The following is a 21,242-nucleotide window of genomic DNA, read 5'->3' as shown; positions in this document are numbered from 1 at the left end:
GGAGAAAATCAAATATTGCAGGATGTTTGCAACGGTAAAGTAGGATAATGATAAGAGTTTTTGTTTTGGATATATTCATTGTATTAGGTGTAATACTATTATTTATTATTTTTGAAAGTGAATGTTTTATCTTTGTCCGTTTATTTGCCATACCGAAGGTTTGGAGTGAAGATGTCAGGAGTGATGGGTGGATAAAACGCGACACAGGTTGTGAGCAGGTGTACATGGAATTAATCGTCTTGGCTTCTTAATCCACCAGAAAGCCTCGTTTTCTCGTATTCCTAATGTCGCTGCTCCTGGCTTTAATATGGTGCAGGTTCCTGCATGCTTGTCAGGTACTGTGCATCAGTCCACAACTTCCTTGTCATATCTGTCGCTTGGAATATACTGTCGGCACCCGTGTAATTCACTGATGATCCTCAGGTTACACACATGCTTCTCTACAGCACCGAATTTTCCTTAAATAGAGTCTGTGAGGAATGTTGTGCACCGAGTACCAAATTATACAACTGTTTTCGTTTTGCTGCTGTGTCTAATAAGGACAAGACTAGCTTTCACCTTTAACGTCATATTTATTGTTATTTAGTTACTCAATAAAACATATACAGATATATACAATATGCAGGAAAACAGACGACTGCACTTTACATATTATTAAAAAAGAAACAAAGAAAAAAACAAAAACAAAAATCAGTTCATAAATGCCGTCACAGTCCTCCATCTATTGTTTCAGAAATTCAAATTCAACAGAAGCTTTATTTAAAGATTACAAGATTGCCTAACACACAGCAAATTTTCTCTTATTATACATGTGCAATACCAATAGTCTTTTTTTTCAATTCCCTTATTAAACAATCCCTTGACCTCCATTTTCAGTTCCCATTGGCTGATTTGTATACGAGTGGTTGAGCTTATAAGGTTGACAGCAGAGGTAGAAGAGAAGAGGAGAGAAGAGAAGAGAAGGAGGGAAAGATATTCTTGCCAATATAAAGAATAGAGAAGTAGAACAAATCTTAAATGAGACAGCAGCAAATCAAATGGTGGTTAAACTTTGCTTTGACAAAGCAGGAAAAAGTTGTGTTCACAAATTTTTGAGTTACATTCATGCACTATCACCCCTCTTCCCGTCTTCCTCTAGTTCTGCTTCACACTGTGGAGGCCACTTATGCAGCAGTAGCCTCATTCGAACGTGTGTGTGTGTGTGTGTGTGTGTGTGTGTGTGTGTGTTGGGGGGGGGGGGGGGGGTATTTTGGGCAAACATTACAACGTCGTTCTTATTACAGGGATAATGTACACATCAGAGCTGCAACCGTTACTGAGGTGAGAACAGGAAGTCTGAATTAGCAACAGAGTAAAAGTCATGACATCATGTTCGCATCACAAGACCCAACACTGGTATACAATCAAAGCCAATGACAACAGAATAACTCGTCTTCTGCTTCTTCTTGTTTTGTATTCTCCTCCTTTGACATTTCTTTATTTTTCTTCAACAAAGAAAATAAAACAAAAAGAAAATGTTGATTTGAGGTTTTCCAGATGTGGGCATCGTTGAGAAGAGCCCGGGCTGTATTGTCCAGCAGTTTGTGAGAGAGCGTCCTAAAGTGTGGCCGCACGTGTCAGAAAAAACATGGTGTGTGCGTGTGTGTACGTGTGTGTTTGTGTGAGTGCGTGAGCGTCTGTGGTCGTGTTTGCCTTTGTGAGTGTGAATGTCTTTCTGTCCCTGAACAGGCAGGAGCTGCTCGCGGTTGCCTCATCGACACCTGATCATCATCATCATCATTGTTATTCGTCTCTGATAAATCATCTTAGTTTGTCATCTTCTTTCTTTCGTTCTTTCTTTGCGTCGGGCCGGCGTTTCGCTCAAGTCAGTGCGGCCACGAATGTCCCAAATCGGTTGGAGATATCGGAGTGGAGAGAGCGCCAGGACGAGACGGGGCCCCCTCGGCCCTTACTGTCCCCCAGCTCGTCTGTGCAGTGGACAGACAGGCACTGCAGGTGGTTCCCCCCACTGCTCCCACCTCCTCCGCCTCCTCCGCCTCCTCCTCCGGCTCCTGGGGCCCCGGCTCCAGCCTTACTCTGGGACAGCTCTGATTCTGCAGACAAGCACAGAGAGGAAAAGGTTAATTTAAGATTGTGCAAACAGGAAAAACAACTTCGAGCAATTGGCATTCTCTGACACAGATGAACCATTTAAAATACACACTTTTAATTAAACCAGTGTCATTTTCACATCCCACTCTAAATCTGCACTGTGAAATTAATTCAACACTACCCCCCCCCCCCATCATCAATACGACCCGAGACGGAGGCTGTAAGCAAAGCTTCCTCTCCTCACACTCCTCCTCCTCCTCGTGCCTGATGCACACACATGAAAGCACACACAAAAGACACACAAATTCACTTGCTCCCAGTCAGGCGTGTAAATCTGGAGCGCTCCTGCATGACCTCCAGTCAGAGGGTCAGAGGGCGTAGAGAATACTGGCCTTTAACCCTGCTTGACCCAATTTACTGGTATAATGACCATACCACAGTATTGACCCTGTGTCACCAAAGTGTGGAGCCTCATATTAAATGGTTGCAAAAAGCTTCCGGAAAAATCCATACACAGGTTGATTACAAGTCATATAAAAAAAATCTGCTGTGCCACGGAGTTAATGCTGACGGCTGAGATGAGTGCTTCACATATGGAGAAAAATCACTTTGTGCCGTGTAACAAAAAATTAGTCAAGGAAGACAGGAGAGAGACAGGAAGTGCTTGGCTAAACTATACATAAAAACGCAGAGTCACACTTCATCGGGTGAGACGCGGACGGCAGTATACTGAGGGAGAGCAGGGCAGAAATGAAGAAAAGTTTTGAAGAAGACAAGACAATACAACTGGGGAAAGAGAAACACAGCAACTAGGAAAGAGGTAATAGTGGGGCTATGTGCTATGACACCAGTGTTGCATCGTGTGCTTTGGGTTTTGCCTCCAAGGAAGCCCAAAGCACAGAGAGAGTGTGTGTGAAGATGTTATGGATCCTTTACCTAAAACCAGTCCGATTATTCTCCCTTCCCCTCACCACACAAAACACACCGCTGTCTTGCTCCATGTGGATGGTGAACGGATCAGTGTGCTGCACAAAGACAAAGAGCTTTAAGGTGCAGGGACAACTAGGCGTCTGAGTGTTGAGACAGGTAGAAAACAGCTCTGACAAGCTGAGTTACATGTGTCAGAGGAGGGAGAGGCTGTGATAGACGACACAGTTGACGGCACAGAGGCTGCAGATCACAACACTCCAGTCAGTCTGCTGCTCACCTGAGAGAACAGAGAGGCGCGGTGCAGACCTCCATATCATCCACAACCCTATTCCCCCTTTTTAGCTCATCCTTCTCTGCTACTTAAACAGTTTTTATCTTGTTTAGCTTACTGTTTTTCATCTCCCTCCCTCTCTGCTTTCACAAACCCCGAGGCAGCAGTGACACAGTGTTAAGAAAACACAGCCAGAGAAAAGAACGCCAGGCCAGACCAGGCAGCTAGGACAACCAAGAGAGGCAGGCAGGCAGGCGGACATGCAGGCAGTGAGGCAGGCTTGCCCCCCAGCCTGTCTGGGCGGCGACCACTGGAATGGAAAAGTGGGGGGATTTGGGAAAAGGTCAGGCAGCCAAGCCTCCCGTTGTTCCCTGTTTCGTTTGTCTCTCTGACTGCCCGTCTCTGCGAATTTCTCCATCTCCCTCCCGAGGACTACAGACATGGTGTATGTAGGGGCTGGGGGTGCAGAGGGTGAGGGAGGAATGAGGATTTAGGGCCGTGTTGGTGGTGGCTGTGACAAGATCTAACATTTGCCAGAGGGTCCAGTCATACACCTCAGCGTGGCGGCATGGGCCCCCACCCCCACCCCCACCCCGCGAGTATCGCCCGCACCTCCCCACCATCTCCACCCACTCACACTCCCTCTTCCGAGCGCTGTGCCCTCCAGCACCCGCCAGCAGCTCATGCTAGCTGGGCACAGCAGGGTCCGCACCGGCCTGAATAGGCAGCCAAGCGTTCCCCTGGCTCACTGCTGACACACAGCAAACTGACAACACACACAGCCAAAAACACACAACACGCCAACCACTGCCGCCGCCGCTGCCGCTGCCATGCCCACACCAGCCTTCATCTGCTGCTCCACATGCACACACACACACACACATGCCTGTATACATATGGACATGCATGCAGAAACACACACACACAAGCCTGGCTAGACACATCACTCTGCTTCAATGCAAAGCCAAGAGGAGAAAACATGCTAACAAAAAAGTACATACAGCCCAAATTACAAATGTCATAACACTATTCTTGCACATATTTATATGTTTATCATTTCTATAATCCCATGCTCAGGTCTTTTAATTCATCTGTAAACACAATTTAAGAATTGCTGTCAAAAGACTTTTTTCAGTTTATTTTTCTATCATCTCCTCTAGTTTAAAACCTGCAGTTCCTCCGAATGGACTGATTGCTATTTGTTACAAGACACTTTTCAATTAACAGCGTGTGCAAAATCCTCCACTTGTAATATAAGCCAAACACTTGACCACCACAGGATTATAATATCACCCTGTATTATAGGGTAGCCGAGGGTAGGATTCAAGGGATGTGATTTTTATGGAAAAATCAAGACACAGCCCTTAAATTGTAAACATTATCCACAGCAGCGTATTTGTTCACAAGTGGAAACAGCAGCGTGAAATTCTACATCACACATATCTAAATCCCAAATCACCGTGACATTTTGCAAGCAGCGGAATCTTTTTATAAATATATATTTTACACATATATATGTTTATATATATATAAATAATAAGATCCATCTTGTTATGGATGTTCATTGACTAATGCAGAATTCATATCCACGGTAAAAATCTCAATAATAGCTTATTCATCTGAGGGGAACAAGTGCTTAGCATCAACAAGCGAGGGGGAAAATACCTAATAAAAAGGGAACAGTAACAGCACAAGCAGCTGCGCTGAGCCACAGATACACCTAAATATCCTTAACCACATTACAGCCAGAAAAGATTACCACAGTGATGCGTTAAGTAAATACTGAATTTAATGTGATGCATTTATATCGCTGTATCTCTCGCCCCAAGTGCTGTACTTTGTTATTTAGTGCCTGGTGATGAGCCTTGCACACACACACACACACACACAGCAGCGGGGTTTTGGAGCCGTCTCGCAGACACAGCCAGAGACGATTTACAGAGATGAGCAGAGCTTCGAATGCCATGAAGGCTGGGAGCACAGCGCACAGGATGACACCAATGTGTCTGGGAGCTGACGGCCTGACACGGGTTTACATGTCATACCACACACACACACTCAACACACTCGAAGCAACGCGGGGAGGTAAACAATGGCTGCTTGCAAACTATTTTTAAGCAATTTAATAACAACTGTTACAGCGGGCAATTATTTTTTCAATTAATCGTAAAAGGCACACGCAAATATTGTGACTATTTAAAAAATAAGTGGAGCAGAAAAGAAGCTGAATGAAATGTATTTAAGGAGAAAACAAAGTGTGCACGAGAGCATCTGGATCCACAAAGCTCCTTTTTGGTGCAAGTTCCTCAGAGCCGTCACATTGATTTCCCAGGTCCCAGAATCCCATGCGGCAGGCCTCTGCCCTTTCTATCCCGAGCTCTATAATTCCATGACGACACTTCACCTTTGACCTCACGCTCCCGAGGCCGCGACCCCGTCCTCTCTGAACACAAACCAGCCCAATCAGAAAGCTCCGCTGGCTGACAAAAACACCCAAAGGCCTCCGCTCCTATGACAGTGTGTGACATCAGGTCAGATTCCTTTAGCATAACAACTACCCACTATGGCCTTGTGAGAGGAGCCTGTCTTTGTCAGCACAAAACACCCATCACAACCCACAGAGAAAAAGTTGGATTTCAAAAAGAGAAGGGGGGCAGAAGGTCTGATTTTAGCCAGGATTCTTTTCTGTTTGGCTGCAGTATGAAAATTTAAGGTTCTGCCCATATTGTCTCATCTCTGTCTCGGGAGTGACGGTGAAGAAGTGACATGCAGCTCGCTGCCGAATAATTGACAGAATCAAAAAACATCCGTAAGGTGCAGTTATGGTCAGGAAAGTCTTAATGATGGGGGCTAACGGAGGTTCAAAGTATCCTCTGCCCAAAGGTGGGCAGGGGGGCATGTGAGGCTCCCTGCAACCCCCTCCTGCCCCCAACTGCACCCTGCTGCCGTGGTGTGACCTTTCCCTCAGAGCAGGGAGGATATGTGGAGTGAGCAGGGGGCACATTTCTCAGGCAAGGGCACAGGGGTTACTTTGGTTTGAATTTCCTCTCTGTTCTCTGGCCTGCAACATAAAGGGGAAAAAAAAAACTTGCCCAGGCAGGCATTGCCCTCGGCATTCGTTACCTTCTCTCCAGCAACACACCCATTCCCATCCCCTCGAACTCACTGCACACACGCACGCGCTCGCGCTAACGCACACACACACAAACACACACACACACACACACACACCTCCCCCTCTGGCCACAAGAAGTGCTTAGGAAACCAGACACAAATCAGAACATGGGAAGTGATTTAGTGCCTCCTTCATAACTCACAACCATGTCCAGGACCTGTCCAGCATGTCATCCAAGCTGGTGACATATTGATCTACTTCGCTGTCTCTATTTTGTTTTAGTGCTGTATGCTTTGTTTTCTGTGTTTTCACCTCTTTTGGAAAAGGTCAGTGCTACATGAAAACAGTGGCAATTTTGAGATTTAGAGCGACTGCGTGACTTTTCATTGGAATAAAAATGACAGCAGAATTCCATTTCAGGAAATGCAAAAAACTGTAAACAGATCGTTTTAATCTGTGTAATTAAATAGACCAAATTTAAAATGAATATAGTTCATTTAGCTTTTTGAGGGAGTGTTGGCACATTTTAAATAGATACAGATAAATATGTTCTTAAATGTCCTTCATACAGATGAGAATGAACAATAGCCGTGGAGCACGAAACTGATGGAAAAAATATCTGATGTTAAACTGAATTATTTTCTCTTCCATAAATGCAAATAGTAGCTATTACCCAGTCACTCGCCCCATGAGCGAAACTACAGATGTTCTCTGAAAAAAGAAAAGAAAACAGCTCTCTCTGCCTCTTACTTTCTCTTTCACTCCATCAGTCTCTACTTCTGTCTCCCAGGAGAAACTGCTCCAGTGTCATAACTCATTTGTCAATTCCTCAATACAAATTAAAGGCGCCTGACGACTACCTGTATGGCTAATAACATAACCGCTGCTGGCAGCGTGACAACACCTACACCTCTGAGAACCTGACAACACGCGCACGCACACACACACCTTTTAAAACCCATACTTGAATCCCAGGCAAATATGAACCCAGGACACCTTTCAGGAGCTTCTCATCAAGCTCATGCCTTTTCATCTTCTCTCGCTCTGGCGGTCGTTCAACAAGAAAGTGGACATTTGGAGGCTTGTCACATACGGACGATCGAATGCTCGAACCTCCTTCGTTCTGTGCATCTCACAGATAAATTCAGCTTTCCATTCCCCGCTGCATCCAAGGAGAACATTTACCACATGCTGAGACAAGTTTTATTTTATTCTAGCACCCTTCCCCAGGGAAAACAAAACACCGGATGAGCTGCTATTTTGAAGAGTTGAAAACCCAGCAAAGCAAAAGGCCTGACACCTTTGTTCATCTTTTTCTCTCTTCATCAGTCACAAGCAAGCTTCTTAAACAGGCTTCCTTTGACTGTCACTAGTGCTCAATGTCTTGCAAAAAGCCCAGGAACACAGAGCGCACACATGCACAGACGCACACACACACACAGCCGTAGCATGTAAACAAACAAACACAGTCTTAAATATCTCTTTAAATGCCTGATGTGCGTTTTTCAGCCCTGCTCTAATTGCAAGTCAAGTAAATACTCTTAAATATTTGCAGCACATTAGAGTAAAGTGAGTGTGTTCCACAAAGCGAGATACCTGAGCTCGGGGGTTGAAGCCGTGAGCCTGACACCAGGTCTAAATAAATCAAACTTCATGTCTACAGCCGGCAAATCCACACTATCAAGTTGCAGTGTCTACAAACCCGCCATTCGTCACATACTCACGTGCACGCCAGCACACACACACAGACGGACGCATACGTTCACTGGCCAAAATCGAACGTGATAACAGTAAAAGCGCGTTTTTCTTTGTCCACATCAGTACAATCGTGTATTTACGTTGCTGAAATCAGCACTATGGACATTAACTGGCTGTTTGTTGTAGCCCTGATGAACCTGTCAGTTACCAAATCAACTTGGAGGAGTTGCCTGAGGACGAATTGTGACTTTTAGAAACAATATTACCAAGGCTAATTGCTATGATTATCATAATGATTATCATTACTGCAGTACAGGAGTGTGTGAGAGGCTTGGTGGATGTGTGCTGTTGAAAAAGTCAATATGAAACACCTTGTAATGACAGGTAAAGAACATAGACTGCCCCGAGCTGTTTTTTTTTTTCCTACATTCAAGCATGTGCCAATCACTTTCTTCTTTTTTTAGAAAAAGGAAATAGAAATTGCTGGTGTGATTTGTGGGGTTGTTGTCGCACTGAAATGTCAAAGGCAGGTAGTCTCACAGGACTGCTCTTCGTGGTGGAATATCAATACGGCTCTTTCTGTGGATTTAAGTGCTTTCTAGTAGGTGTGATAAGATGCAAGTTCCCTCTTTTCAAACCTGTCAAAGTCAGAGTGAGAGAGATTTGATCATTATTAGAGCTGTTTATGGGCTGATTACTGAGAGTGAAGAGTGAAACTATTCCACAGGGTCAACTCTGAAGTGTTTTAACTGAAAAAAGTGCATGTGGCAAAAACAGTGAAAAGTAAAAATAAAAATAACTGAATCACTTCCTACGCCTGCTGGTTGCCTGTTATCAAGACCACGCATGAGTTCCCAAACGAACGGCCAGCTTCTGGCTAAGATATACAGAAGAGGAAGAGTGTACAATACATTTTTTTTTAAAAAAGGGGAAATAATGTTAACTGACGCCGTACAAGGAAAGTTTGTGTGTACACCTCAGCCCCTTTGTCTCCATGGGAGCACAAGATGCCGTGCAGCACACAAGAATCTGCAGGCCGTGAGCCTACAGCGGCAGGTTTAACTGAAAAACTCGAGCGACATGCTGTCACAGAGCGACCAGGCCAAATATGGGGTCCAAAGGGGGCCATTAGTGCTGCACGCATCACTATAAACAGGCACACAGGGACCACAGAGAGGGTGACAACACAACTTTGATTGGCTCCTTTCTGCACATCCAAACATTCAGAGGAAGTTAGAAAAAGAATAACGTGGAACTGCTGCGCTGAGTCTCGTTCCAGTCGTGGCTAGACATGTGCCTCATGTATTCTCTCTTTCTCAGAGAGCTAATACGTTCACACCTGGCAACAAAGCCATCCAGGGGTCCCTCTGAAGCTTCACACTCAGCTTCACACTGAGCAGTAAGGAGTGAAGCTGCGCCGAGTGATGGAAACGTTCACCTCATGCGACCAAACTGACCCTTGGCCTCCAGCTCTTTCACTTTCACTGCAGGCAACTCATCTGAAGCAAAGTCCTCTGCATCAGCAGAGTACAAAAAGCTCCACAATCCAGTTCAGGGTAACTTCCTAAGAAAACACTGACGAAAACCTAAAACACAACAACAGGACCACATCGTGTAAGAGTTTGCAGGACTTAACCGGATTCTGACACATTCTGGGTGAGGCTGCACAACTGACAACTGAATTCGCAGGTTGTCGAGAAATGAAAGGAGAAACGCTCTGCTTCTAATTACAGAACATAAATTTTACATTCTCGTTTTTTTTAATAGGAATTTTAAAAAAGGCGTTCGATTATAAATCCGTGTATTAATTACTGTTTATCATGATTGTATAACTTAATATTCGAGTGACTTGTTTAAGAAGAAAATAATACGCATCATTCAACACTCCAAGGAGAGCAAAATAAAGCTTATTTATGTAAATGAAATGGCGACAGGTGAAAAAAAAACATTAGAAAACTAAGAAAAATCTTCTGCTCAGAATATTTACACTGCAGGTCGTTTCATCGTGTGCTAAAGATTAAAATCTAGTAAGTGGAGGGGAAAAAATCATCTTCACTGTCACTGGAATTACATTAATTGCATCCTCGTGAAAATCATCATCCTCACCAAGTTACACTGACTTCATCGTAATGGACCAATGATATGGCCTGATTTATTTCAAATTAGTGTCACTGACATTAACCCTCCAATGGCAGAATTTTGTTCATGAGACCGCCGACTAGACTGATGGCTCAGGTGGATATTTTTTGCAGTGTGACAAGCCTGTGGGATGCTGGCTCTTATGGAACTACACTGTGGGCTATGACTTATCTTAAATTATTATGTTATTTTGCTCCCTTCTGTGTAGCCTAAGCATCAGATTCAATCTCAAAATCCCCCACCCCTCCCAAATACACCTCCACCCTATTTTTTCATCTTTGCTGTCTGAAGCACTCAAATGAGAAACTGTCAGGAGCCGTGATTTGTGCTAACTAGCTATCGATCGCTCCAGAGCTGCATGCCTCGTGTCCACGCAGGGAGGGCTGAAAGAGGAGAGGAGAGGAGGGGAGAGGAGAGGAGAAGGAGAGAGAGAAGGAGACAGGGAAGAAAGGGGTGGGGGAGAAGAAATTTACCCTGTTCTGCTTTTAAATACCCACTGAATTTATAATGACAGTTTGTGCTATCAGCCTGGCTGGAAATTAAAAGAGTGAGAGCAACAGGGTGAGTGTGGCTGACTTCTTATCAGCGCTGAGTTTCCGACTCAAAAGAATACTCATTAATCATTATCAAAGGTGGTGATGTCATCCATGGCATCAGTGGACTATTTTTTCTTACACCACCATTCTCTGATTTTGTTTTGTTTATTTTTTTTTTACATACTTAAATTAGTGGAAGTCAGTCATCTCTTTAGTAAACAATCATGAGAGGAAAGTCATGGGAACAAAAAAGCCACAGCGTTCACTGATCTGGTCATATGCTCTCTAAATTAAGCAGAGAAAAACAAATGGCTGCATGAGGTGTAATGTGCTACTTTTGATCCCTCTGGCTCAACTTAATCTGCACGTTGCTTGTTGTTATTTTTCAGCTGATTCAGACCTGACGGCTGGCGTTAGCCTGCTATCAGTCGAAAAGGAAAGCCACAGTGCTCCCTCGGAGTAATGGCCCTGGTGCTTCCTGCCCGACACCCTGTGCTCAGGCTCACAGAGACAAAGCGCCTGGAGTCCAGACTCGGCGCGATGCGCGCCCCCGCGCCGAGCTGCAGCCGCGCTCATCAGAACAAAGAGGCGCTGCAGACGCGACACGGGCGCCGCGCACAAACACATCCACATCCACATCCACACCGCCGCATGTCCACACATCCACAGGCCGCTCGCTCACTTGACCCTGACGGTGTGACCATGTCACAGTGTCGCTCTACTGAAACTCATTTTGAAAAGCCAACGAAAAATTAGAAATAGAGGACAATAAACATAAAGATAAATAATGAAAGAATAAATACATTTTAAAAATCAACATATCGTAATACATTCGACTTTTGCATATCTGCAATTACAATGTATACGAATGCACTTTGTTTTCTATTACGGTGAAAGCGTCCAGCAATAATAATAATAAAAAATAAAACAACATTTTCTAATTATTTTGTATTAATAAAAATATATTACTATTATTATTATTATTATTATTATTATTCTCATTATTATTACAGGAAGAGGAGAAATTCGAAGAGGAAATGAATCGCTGATGAACAACGTAACGGTAATTATTAATAATATTTATCTGCATTTTTGATTTAAAGTCACCATAAAAACACTGAGATCAAACTAAAATTTGAAACCATGAACACACATCTGCAGACTGTAAAATTTCCATCTTGCTGAAAAACCTTTCGGTGCCATGAGGTCAGGAGATTTTCTATTTCCTTGAGAAACTTTTTATTTTAAGAGATTAAATTACTTCAAAAATATTTTATACTGACTGGAGTATATAATAATAACCGTTAAAAAGCGACAAGGTAAAAATTACAAATGACAAAAAACCTTTAATAATTAATACATTTTAAATCGTTGTAAACTAGACACCAAACAGTGGACTATTAAATTATTTTCAAATTAAATGTTTTCCACAAAAAATAAAATGAAAACTAGACGGCTGCATTAATTTCACCGTGATATCTAATCCTTGAAATCCTGTTCTGTCAATCTAAAATCAATCCTCTGTCTTATCCCAGGGTAATAACAAAAACAAACACGTAACAAGGCGAGGGAAACCCCGCAGCGCAAAAGCATATCCTCAAAAAGCTATTAATCTTCTCAATGTAGTTGTTCACCCTGAAAACCGAGATAAAGAACCACAGGAAATGTTTACTTTTGTCGAGCTGTTCTTTTGAAGTGCCCATACAATGAAGAACCTTATGGAAACACGCTGTAGAAAAGGTACACGCGTTACTTTGTTCACTCAGCTGGCATCTGAAACTGTTCCATTCTGATAACCATTTTTACACTCGGCAATACGGACCCAATTTAACGGTAAAAATACCGCATAAATCGTCTTTTTTTTCTTTGTAAACACCAGAATGGCGCTGCCGGTAAATGTATTTTCTTCCTCTATAATTCATAGAGCTCACAGTTAAACAGACACGGCTGCTTTCTGGCCGCACAATATGAACAAAAGGTCTTCTAACATCAGCGTTTCCAGAGCATTCTGCCTATGCTGCATGTGGCACTGCATTTCAAACTGAATAAATAGCACTTTAAGAAAGGAGATACACTAATACCATGAGCAAAACTGGTCAGTTTATGTGGTCTGTGTTGCATGTGTGAGAGAAAGAGAGAAGAAAAACAGAGTCAAATATAACCAAAGGAATTCATTTCATTTACCTTCTTTACTGTTGTTTTGGCTCTTATTTTTTTCCCATGGTCCCATGGCCTTGTCATCCTCTGACCCGTCCATCATGGCCTTGTCACTGGGCACGTACCAGGTGGCGTGCTGCTCTGCCATGAGGGTGTCAAGGTCAATAGTGCCCATTGAGCCCTTCCCTGCATCCGGGCTGCAGCTTGCCAGCTCATTGTCTCCGTTCTGTGAGGGACAGTCACCATTCTTTTTGCCATTCTTCATGGCCAGGGGCTGGTCCTCAGAGATACTGAATTGCTGCCGCTGTAGCTGGATCTGGGCCTGCAGAATCTCCAGAGGATGGATTTCTTCTTGGCCAGAGGTGCTGGATGGGGTGCGTACCTGCTCCACCCCAGGAGTGCCCGGGTGGCTCACCCCACTGGCCCCTGTGCCCCCACCAGCGCTCAGTCCGTAGCTGTCTGGTGTCGAGGTAGTATGATTGTTAATGCCCATGCCTAGGGGCTTCTGTCCATTTATCAACCCATGGTCACTCCTCTGCATTTTAGGTGAGCCGGAGATCATAGGGCTGCGATTAGGCTTTGCGGCCGAGGCTCCTCCTGCATCTGAACTAGAGGACACCTCGTCCTCGTTGCCATAGTGGGTGCTGACATCGTCAGGAAAGTCCACTCGTGGTGAGCTACTGTCAGACTTGGCCACACTCTGAATGCCACTGTCCAGAGAAGACATCAGGTCGGCCTGGTCCCCCAACATCAGGTCACCTCCTTTTCCCCAAGAGGGTGATTGGAGATGTTTCTCATGGGGCGTGCCCCCACCCCTCTCCCCAACGCCAGCCGAGGGGGTCTGCTGGCCTGGACTTACAACAGGGTTACCATTGTCAGAGGAAAAAAAAATTCCAGGGCTCACATGTCCGCTGTCTCTTTTTCTCCTCCCTCTCCCTCTCCCACTCCCTGTTGTTGCCTTCCCCTCACTGCACGGGGTAGCGTCCATGTTGTAATTTGGGGAGAGGGCACTGGCTTCCCCCTGCACCGTCTGGCTTTGACTTGCAGGCTTAGAGTTGCTATTCCCGGTGCCAGGCATCTGGCTGTTCTGGGAAGTGCTGCTCTGAAAATATTCAGGACCAGCACTGCCAGTCCCATTAGATGTGCTGCTATTAATGTCCTGCTCTGTCTGACTCAGTTTTCGCTTGCCCTCATTTTGGTTCTTCTTGTTGAATGTTACGTTAAGATTGGGGGCCCCTAGGCTAGCGATCATGTTCTGGCAGGCAGTGGAAAGGGCCGCCAGGCAGCTCTGGCCAAAAACACTGTCTTTAGCACTGGTTTTGCTGAAGTTCCCGAGGGACAGAGCTCCAAGCTTACTAACAGACGGCCGCTGGCCTGAGGGGAACTCAGGCTGGGGAGGGTAGCTCCCTGGTGAGGTGCTCACCCCCTGGGGAGCGCCGTGGGCTGGCCCCTGACGGTTAGCCCCCCCATAGGGAAATGTTGGCTGTGCTCCCATTGGTGGTGCAGGGAAATCAGCTGGCCGTCTTTCCGCTGGTGCATTTGGATGTGCCGTTCCCGCTCCTGGAGACTGCATTTGAGAGATGTTGCCCATGTTGCCGCTGAATTGTGAGTGCATGCCCGGGGAATGGAGAGCCTGCACGTGCCCATCTCCTGGTATTCTCATGGGCTCCTGCATGCCCATGCCTGGCCTAAACATCATCCCAGCTCCATTCTGCTGTAGCCCCATATCATGGGGCCCTGATTCATTACCCGCTCCACCCATACGTCGTGACATCATTTCCCCTGGTGGGTGGGACCCTTGGAACCAGGAGTTATCCTGAGTTACATGAGGATTTTGTCCATCAATGTTGGGCATCCTGCCACCATTCTCCCTATCAAAGTTGGGCTGAGGCATGCTCCCAACTGGGCCTCCGTGAGCCATTGGGCCCGGAGGTACATCGCCGTGGTGACCCAGCTGCTGCAGACTGGGCTGCCTCATCCTCTGCTGCTGGTTGCGAGAAGCCATCTGTTTAATCATCATGGCTGCATTCTGGCGCTGCTGCAGAGACTGTTGTTCAGGTCCAGGGTGCTGCAGGGGACCTGGTGGAAAACCCTCACTCACAGGTGGGGTGAACTCTCCAGGCAGGCCGGAGTAGGCAGAAGGAGAGAGGTGGTTATCGATGCCACCACACCAGCCTTCTCCACCATGTGAATTTGGAAAGTCAAATCTAGGCCGTTTTGCCATGTTCATATAAGGAGAGTCAAAGTGTTGCAGCCTCTGATTCGGGGGCTGTTGGGAGGGAGGAGGAGCTGGCTGTTGCATATTAAACATGGGGTCCCCATAGGGGTGCAGACCCCTATTTTCCAGTCTGTGAATGGGATATTCAAACTGGTTGTGTTGGCCAGGCATCATGACCCCTCCATCCAGAATGTTGGGGTTAGTAGAGCCGGGCTCAGCCTGAGGGGGTCTGGGGAGGCCAGGGGGGCATGAGTTCTGTCTGGCTATCAAGCCAGCCTGTTGTTGCTGCTGCATGAGAGGATGTCTTGCATTGACCCCCGGCTCCATTCCCACGGGCACCTTCCGGCCATTTCCAAAACGTTCAAAAAACACTCCATGCTGAGGCTGCTGGGGCTGTGGTGGAGGCTGGTGTCCCTTAGAGATGCCCTGCATACCTGGCGTCCGTGGCATGCCAGGGTTCCCTGGAAAATTCCCACTGGGAACTGGCCTTCCCGGCCCAAAATGGGGTAACTGAGATTCTGATTCTGATGGGGAAAATACATGTACATCAAAATGTCCAGATGGAGGCTCACTTGGGAAGTTATACTCTAGTCCCTCTACGGCTCCCTGGTTGGGCATCCGTCGAGGCTCCAGGCCATGAGACTCAGAGGAGGAGGAGGAGGAGGAAGGGAGACCATGGAAGGATGCTGCTCTGTTAGGTGACTGGTCCAGGGGTAGGCAGGGTGCAGGGACAGCATGGCTGCTGCTGGGAGGCCCGTGATGTTGAAAGTCAGGCATGTTACCAGGCCGCTGTTGCTGCTGCTGCTGCTGGGGAAAGCCATCCCCCGGCTGTCCCTCAGCGAGAGGATCAAATCCTTCTCCAAAGCCCTGCTGTGGTCCCATGCCATTGTTGTTGTAGCCCATTAGCCTGCCACCATGCAGGCATGATGACCCTGGCTCTGGGCCTCCAAAATTCCCACTGAAATGAGGGTGAGGTTGGTGGGGGTGAGGTTGATGGCCGTGAGGATGTCCTTGATGAGGTTGCTGGTTGTTAAAAAATCCATGCATGGGTCCTTGCTGCTGCTGCTGAAGTCCACCGCCTGCATGCATGTCCGAGTGTCCCCGCGGGTGAAAACCCCCGTACTGCTCTCCGTTCATGTTCATATTGAGCCCGAGCATCTGCGACTCGCTCAGAGGGCCCATGCCGGGCTCCACGGCCCCCGGCGGGCCTCCAGCGTGAAAACCTGGGCTTTTATAATGGGAGCCCATGTTCAGTCTCTGTTGGTTTATGTTTCTCTCTGACTGGCCAGGGTTTCTGCTATTAATCTGAGAACCAAACTGCTCCAGCCCAAACATACTCCCCTGCAATCAATCCCACATGACGACCAGTTTGCCAGACATCGGCACAGTCTGTTTTTCCGTCTGTCCCAAAGGCAAAAAAAAAAAAAAAAAAAAAAGATATACTAAAAAATACTATTCAAATGTCTGTATCACAATAAGAATTAAACTGTTTTATCTAATGTAAATGTTAAAACTCACCAATAAGTTCTCATTGTTGCGTATCAACTGTTTTTGTATTTCAACTTCTCCAAGGACGCGGAGGAGAGAGGGGACAGACAGTGTCCAAATACGCACCTAATCTGTGTCTCTGTGCCCGTAGATATGCGTGCACTTGACTCGTTATCCTTTTGTCTTTGACTAAGCAAACAAATAGAAAACACTGCTACTTAACTGGCTGCATGAGTGAGCAACAATATTCCAAAGTTTTTCTGTGCGCATTTCTTCAGAGCGAGCATGACACAAAAACATCTCGCTAACAAACTAAAAGGGGAGCGCACTAGAACTGGACCGCTCGAACAGGAAATTTGGCAATTTCTGTCACACAATTCATTATTCCAGTCCACTGTCAAATGTCCCAGAGCGACTTTCTGTGTAAGGTCCCATACTGGAAACAAGGAAAAAGTCCAACTGGAGCCGTTTACCTTTGTGGCTTTGAGGCGAGGGGGGATCTTTCTTTAAATAAATACTGCCCACCGATGTCAAAATCTAGACAACTGCTGGGCAGGCATGTAGCCAAAAGTCCAGTGTGATGGAAGTCCACAAACACGAATCTCCAACCCAGGCACCGGAGAACCGGAGCGTCCGTTTGCGCGAGCTGATTCCGGAGCAGCGTGGCGTGCACTACCCGCACTCCACAACTCCGGAGCGGCTTGACAGCATCCTTCACCCTCTGCCGGTCATGCGCTTTGCAGTGAAGCGCCTCGCTTTAAGTCCTTTGAATGCGTTTCGCTGCTAATGTGTGCGTCCCTCCGTTCACCGAGTCTTGCCTAGTGTGGTCTGAGCGCACTTGGGAGCGATTCGCAGATACACTCACACTCCGCTCTGCCGCTTGGCGCCGTGTGAGATCAACGCGTCCGGAGGAACCAGCAACAAGTTTTGCATTTCTACAGCCGCTTCCATCCTTGGGGTCTCAGCCAATCAGAGCGAGGAAAGGAAGCTTCGGGGGCGGGACGAATGCTTTTAAGGTGGTCCACAAAGTCAATGAGACTGTAAACGGCCGCGTCTAAGTCAGCTCTTAGAAACAGCGTTTCACTTAAAATGTAATATTTTGACCAAAACATCGAGTGCGGTATTTCCACACTAAAATTCATGAGCAGATATGAAGTGCATGCAGACTTGCAGATGCTCTTTTGTTTGCTGTGATACACCACAGAATTGTAGTTTACAACAGCCGAGGTGCGGAAACATTCCTGCAACTTTCACATAACCGAAGTGGAAGAACAGCGTTTGAAACAGAAACTGTGTCGCTGAGCCGCTGCGTCCTTTGACCAACGCACGGACCAGCACTTCACACGACTTGCATGATCTCCACTGCAACACGTTTCCAACAACGTATAAAACAATAACTGATGGCTTGCTCAAAAGCTTGCAGTTGTTTGAACAGCTAAACGTGTTATGAACCAGCTGGGTTCATGACTCAGACACAATCATGTCGGACAGGTCAGCATCAGTCACAGCGCTGAGCTCACAAGCTGGACGTTAAAATTGTTATCAAATGATGTGATCTGTGCCGGACGATGTAATAGTCTCATCAGACTGATTTATTGCAGGTGCTGGGTGACTTTTCAGAAATGCAGCCTAAATATCTGAGCTCATACTGATACTGGGATAAAGGCAGGCTTAGAAATTAGACTAATATATAAGTGGCTCACTCAACCCCCTTGTGACCAATCAAACTCGGCCCAGTCTTGGGTCAATCTGTGTCCCGAAGGGGGAAAAATCCTCCTTAAAAGACCATATGAACTAAATCATGTGGACGATATTGGACTTCGGTTCCGATAATCAATAGCCTTCTGTTAGTATGATAGTCTGTAAAAAGGACATTTTTTTGCAAGGGATAACTCACTCAGCCGAGGTTATCTGTGTGCGGGACAGTGGTGCAGTAACATCAGATAAGACATGAAAATATTCCAAATTAACCTCCGTGCTCGTGTGAGACTAAAAGTCCTATGAGAAAGTCAGCCTAAATAATGTTCGTGCTTCTAACTATGTTTTAATACGCCAAGTCACCCACTTTATGATGAACTACTTTAATATTGGGCCACAGTGTTGCACCGGCGTGTATCAGATGTTTTATTTACCGTTAATTCACAGTGTCTTCATGCTCCGTGCTGGTCATCTGTCTTTCACTTCTTTGGTGGGTTGTGAAGTGTTTGGGACTCCTTGGATCTTGTTCTTCTCGTGAAATCCTGACATGGTTGAGTTCACATTCATTTTCCTGTGCAAAACCTTCAAACAAGACCGATATATCTGACACTGAAGCCAAGAATGTGTGTGTGTTATGTGGCGTGAGTTTCCCCGCAAAAGATTAAAAGAAGTACTTCTAATATGACAAACATGTGCTGTGCAGTGAGGAACAAAATGTACTTCATGGGTATTTTGTTTGGTCGAAGGGGAACACCATATTATGCTTTTCCGACTATGTGGACAGTGGGCACTCAGAGAATTTGGTGTGAGACAGCTCCGTACCTTTGGGGGAAACCAAAAGGACTTTTACTAAACAGACACAGTGCCACCTAGCGGCCGGAGTTAGAGAGAGCGGAGGGCGATTGCACATCTCATGCTGAAGCAGTCAGAAAATAATTTTAAATTAAATGAGCCATATGTGTCTAAACTGGTACACAACGTAAATTTACAGCTTTTAAAATCTAAATGGTGAACAAATCTGTTTTATTTTCCTTGTGTTAAAGGATTGCATTGTTTAATTTTGAAAAAAAATCGAATAAATGCTTTTTTAAGACATCTCCAGTGCCCCTGAATTGTATTATTATGCAGGGGCCTTATAAAAATTCAGGGGACGGTTAGCAATACAAGGTAAAATGATCAACCAGAATGAACAACCAGAAGGAAAATAATATCTCTGTATGATGAGGCGATGTAAATAAATGTCGTAGATCTGCAAATCAGATAATCAGATAATCAGATATACGATACTATACAGAAGCAGACTACATGCCCAGTGCCTGCACATAGAGGAGAAAGCTGTATGTCGGTCTGAGGCTGGAGACAGGTCAGGACAAGGCAGTGAAAGGTGCCTGGAAGGAGTATGTATATGTGGAATTTTGGGTGTGTGGATGTGCAGTCATTGCAGCTGAGAGGACAGCAGCTCAGAGGGGGGAGGAAGAGGAGGAGGAGGAGGAGGAGGTAGGGGTAGACGGTGGTTGGGTTTTGAAGGAGACATGGTGTAAAGTGCCTGTCTTCTAGAGAAGGCGGGAGAAGCATGTTGAGATGTTGTGAAGGCTGCTGTGATAAGAAGGAAGAGGAAAAAAAGCTTTTTTTTCCCAGTATCACCTTGCAAGAGGACTGCCTTCATATCTGAGCATCATTTGAGTTTTACTCAAACACAAAAGTGTGTGCATATCCATGGCTGTCATCAAGGTCCCTAGAAATATAAATAACCGTGTTAATTTCTCAACTGATAAAAGCCAGTTGTATCTCAAAATGCCATTAACAACACCAGAAACAAGTGTTCTGCAGCTCCACAGCAGACAGAAAAAGATATTGTTCCCTCTGACTGTAATACGTATACCCCTGTGATACAGATCCTGCTAGCTCTGTCTAGTCTTCTCAAATGGAGACAGACAAGTTAAGTATGACAAACCGATGGCATGGTCTCTTCCCCCCTGAGTCCCCAGTGATGATAAACGTAGCTCAGAGCTGCTGCTGAGGCGACTTCATGACAATGGACAGTCTACAGGCTTTCAAGCACTGTCACAATACCACTCTACTCTGCAGTGATTTAGTACTCAATTTGTCTCAATATTTTACTCAATAGGACAAGATAGCAGAAGTGGGTGCCCTTCCCTACCCTTAATTCGTAGTGTTAAGCTTTTCCTCACATAGACATATATTACTGTGGGGGGTTCCCAAAGAGACAGCTCCTTCCCTTGTTGGGGAGGGCAGCATCCGGTGCAGCTTGGGCAGTGTGGAGCAGAGCCTCAGTCTGTCCTCTATGGACCTGTCACTCAGCTGAGCCATCACATCTCCCTGGGTCAGGGTGGGTTAAGCAGCATCTGTCATCCAGAGAAGCCCCATTGTGTTAGAGGCGAGGGATGCGCCATAGAGACCCCACCACCACCCCGTCAGCCTCTCCGTGTCTGTTGGCTCCACACCTCTTCCACCTCTCCCAGAACAACAGGAAAACTAAGGAGAATCTCTGGGGCAAAACTTGACCTGAACCCGGAGGATGAGGAAACACTCGTGACATCACTGCCAGCCCGTGTAAGCCAAAAATAACTTTCCTTTCAAGAAATCCTGCAGCCCCCGAGCAAATGTGGCCACAGGGGCAGGTCACAAACTGTACACAAACACGGCAGGGGTGGACCGAACTTGGAGCTGTATCTTCTCCGTGCCACTGAAAGAGAAGCTCTTGTCCCAGTGAGCCATCTTGTAGCAGGAAATGCAGCCAGCAAACAGCGGTGCAGCTTTGTTTCCTCTCATTTTGACACATTTCAGAAGATTATTAATTCTGTGTAGGCCTGTTGAAGCAATAAGATAGTCGTTCCGGCTATCACAAAATGTTTTTAAATCGAGTCATTCTTCGGCAAT

The 21,242-nt window shown here is 45.9% G+C and overlaps 1 protein-coding gene across 1 annotated transcript; it reads right to left on the bottom strand.

Annotated features, from left to right (window-relative positions):
• Positions 1 to 552: 552 nt before the first annotated feature.
• mn1b (meningioma 1b) lies at positions 553 to 17,800 on the bottom strand. Its single transcript, XM_046386939.1, has 3 exons — positions 16,674 to 17,800; positions 12,965 to 16,556; positions 553 to 2,093 (listed from the first exon to the last, which is right to left on the bottom strand). The coding sequence occupies exons 2-3, from the start codon at positions 16,488 to 16,490 to the stop codon at positions 1,861 to 1,863; spliced, it is 3,759 nt and encodes a 1,252-aa protein (XP_046242895.1). The 5' UTR covers positions 16,491 to 16,556; positions 16,674 to 17,800; the 3' UTR covers positions 553 to 1,860.
• Between the last annotated feature and the right edge of the window lie 3,442 nt (positions 17,801 to 21,242).

The sequence above is a fragment of the Scatophagus argus genome, chromosome 4 (assembly GCF_020382885.2).
Source record: "Scatophagus argus isolate fScaArg1 chromosome 4, fScaArg1.pri, whole genome shotgun sequence".
In the NCBI taxonomy this organism is placed as follows: Eukaryota; Metazoa; Chordata; class Actinopteri; family Scatophagidae; genus Scatophagus; species Scatophagus argus.
The sequence above is the reverse complement of the archived record's forward strand: the minus strand, read 5'-3'. Positions and strand labels throughout refer to the sequence as shown.

What these genes read in the sequence shown, in the direction of transcription:
- mn1b (XM_046386939.1), bottom strand. Translation starts at nt 16,490, where the DNA reads ATGTTTGGGCTGGAGCAGTTTGGTTCTCAGATTAATAGCAGAAACCCT. An exon ending in CCAAAACAACAGTAAAGAAG is followed by an intron (nt 2,094 to 12,964) that starts GTAAATGAAATG and finishes GCTTGTCTGCAG; the next exon opens with AATCAGAGCTGTCCCAGAGT.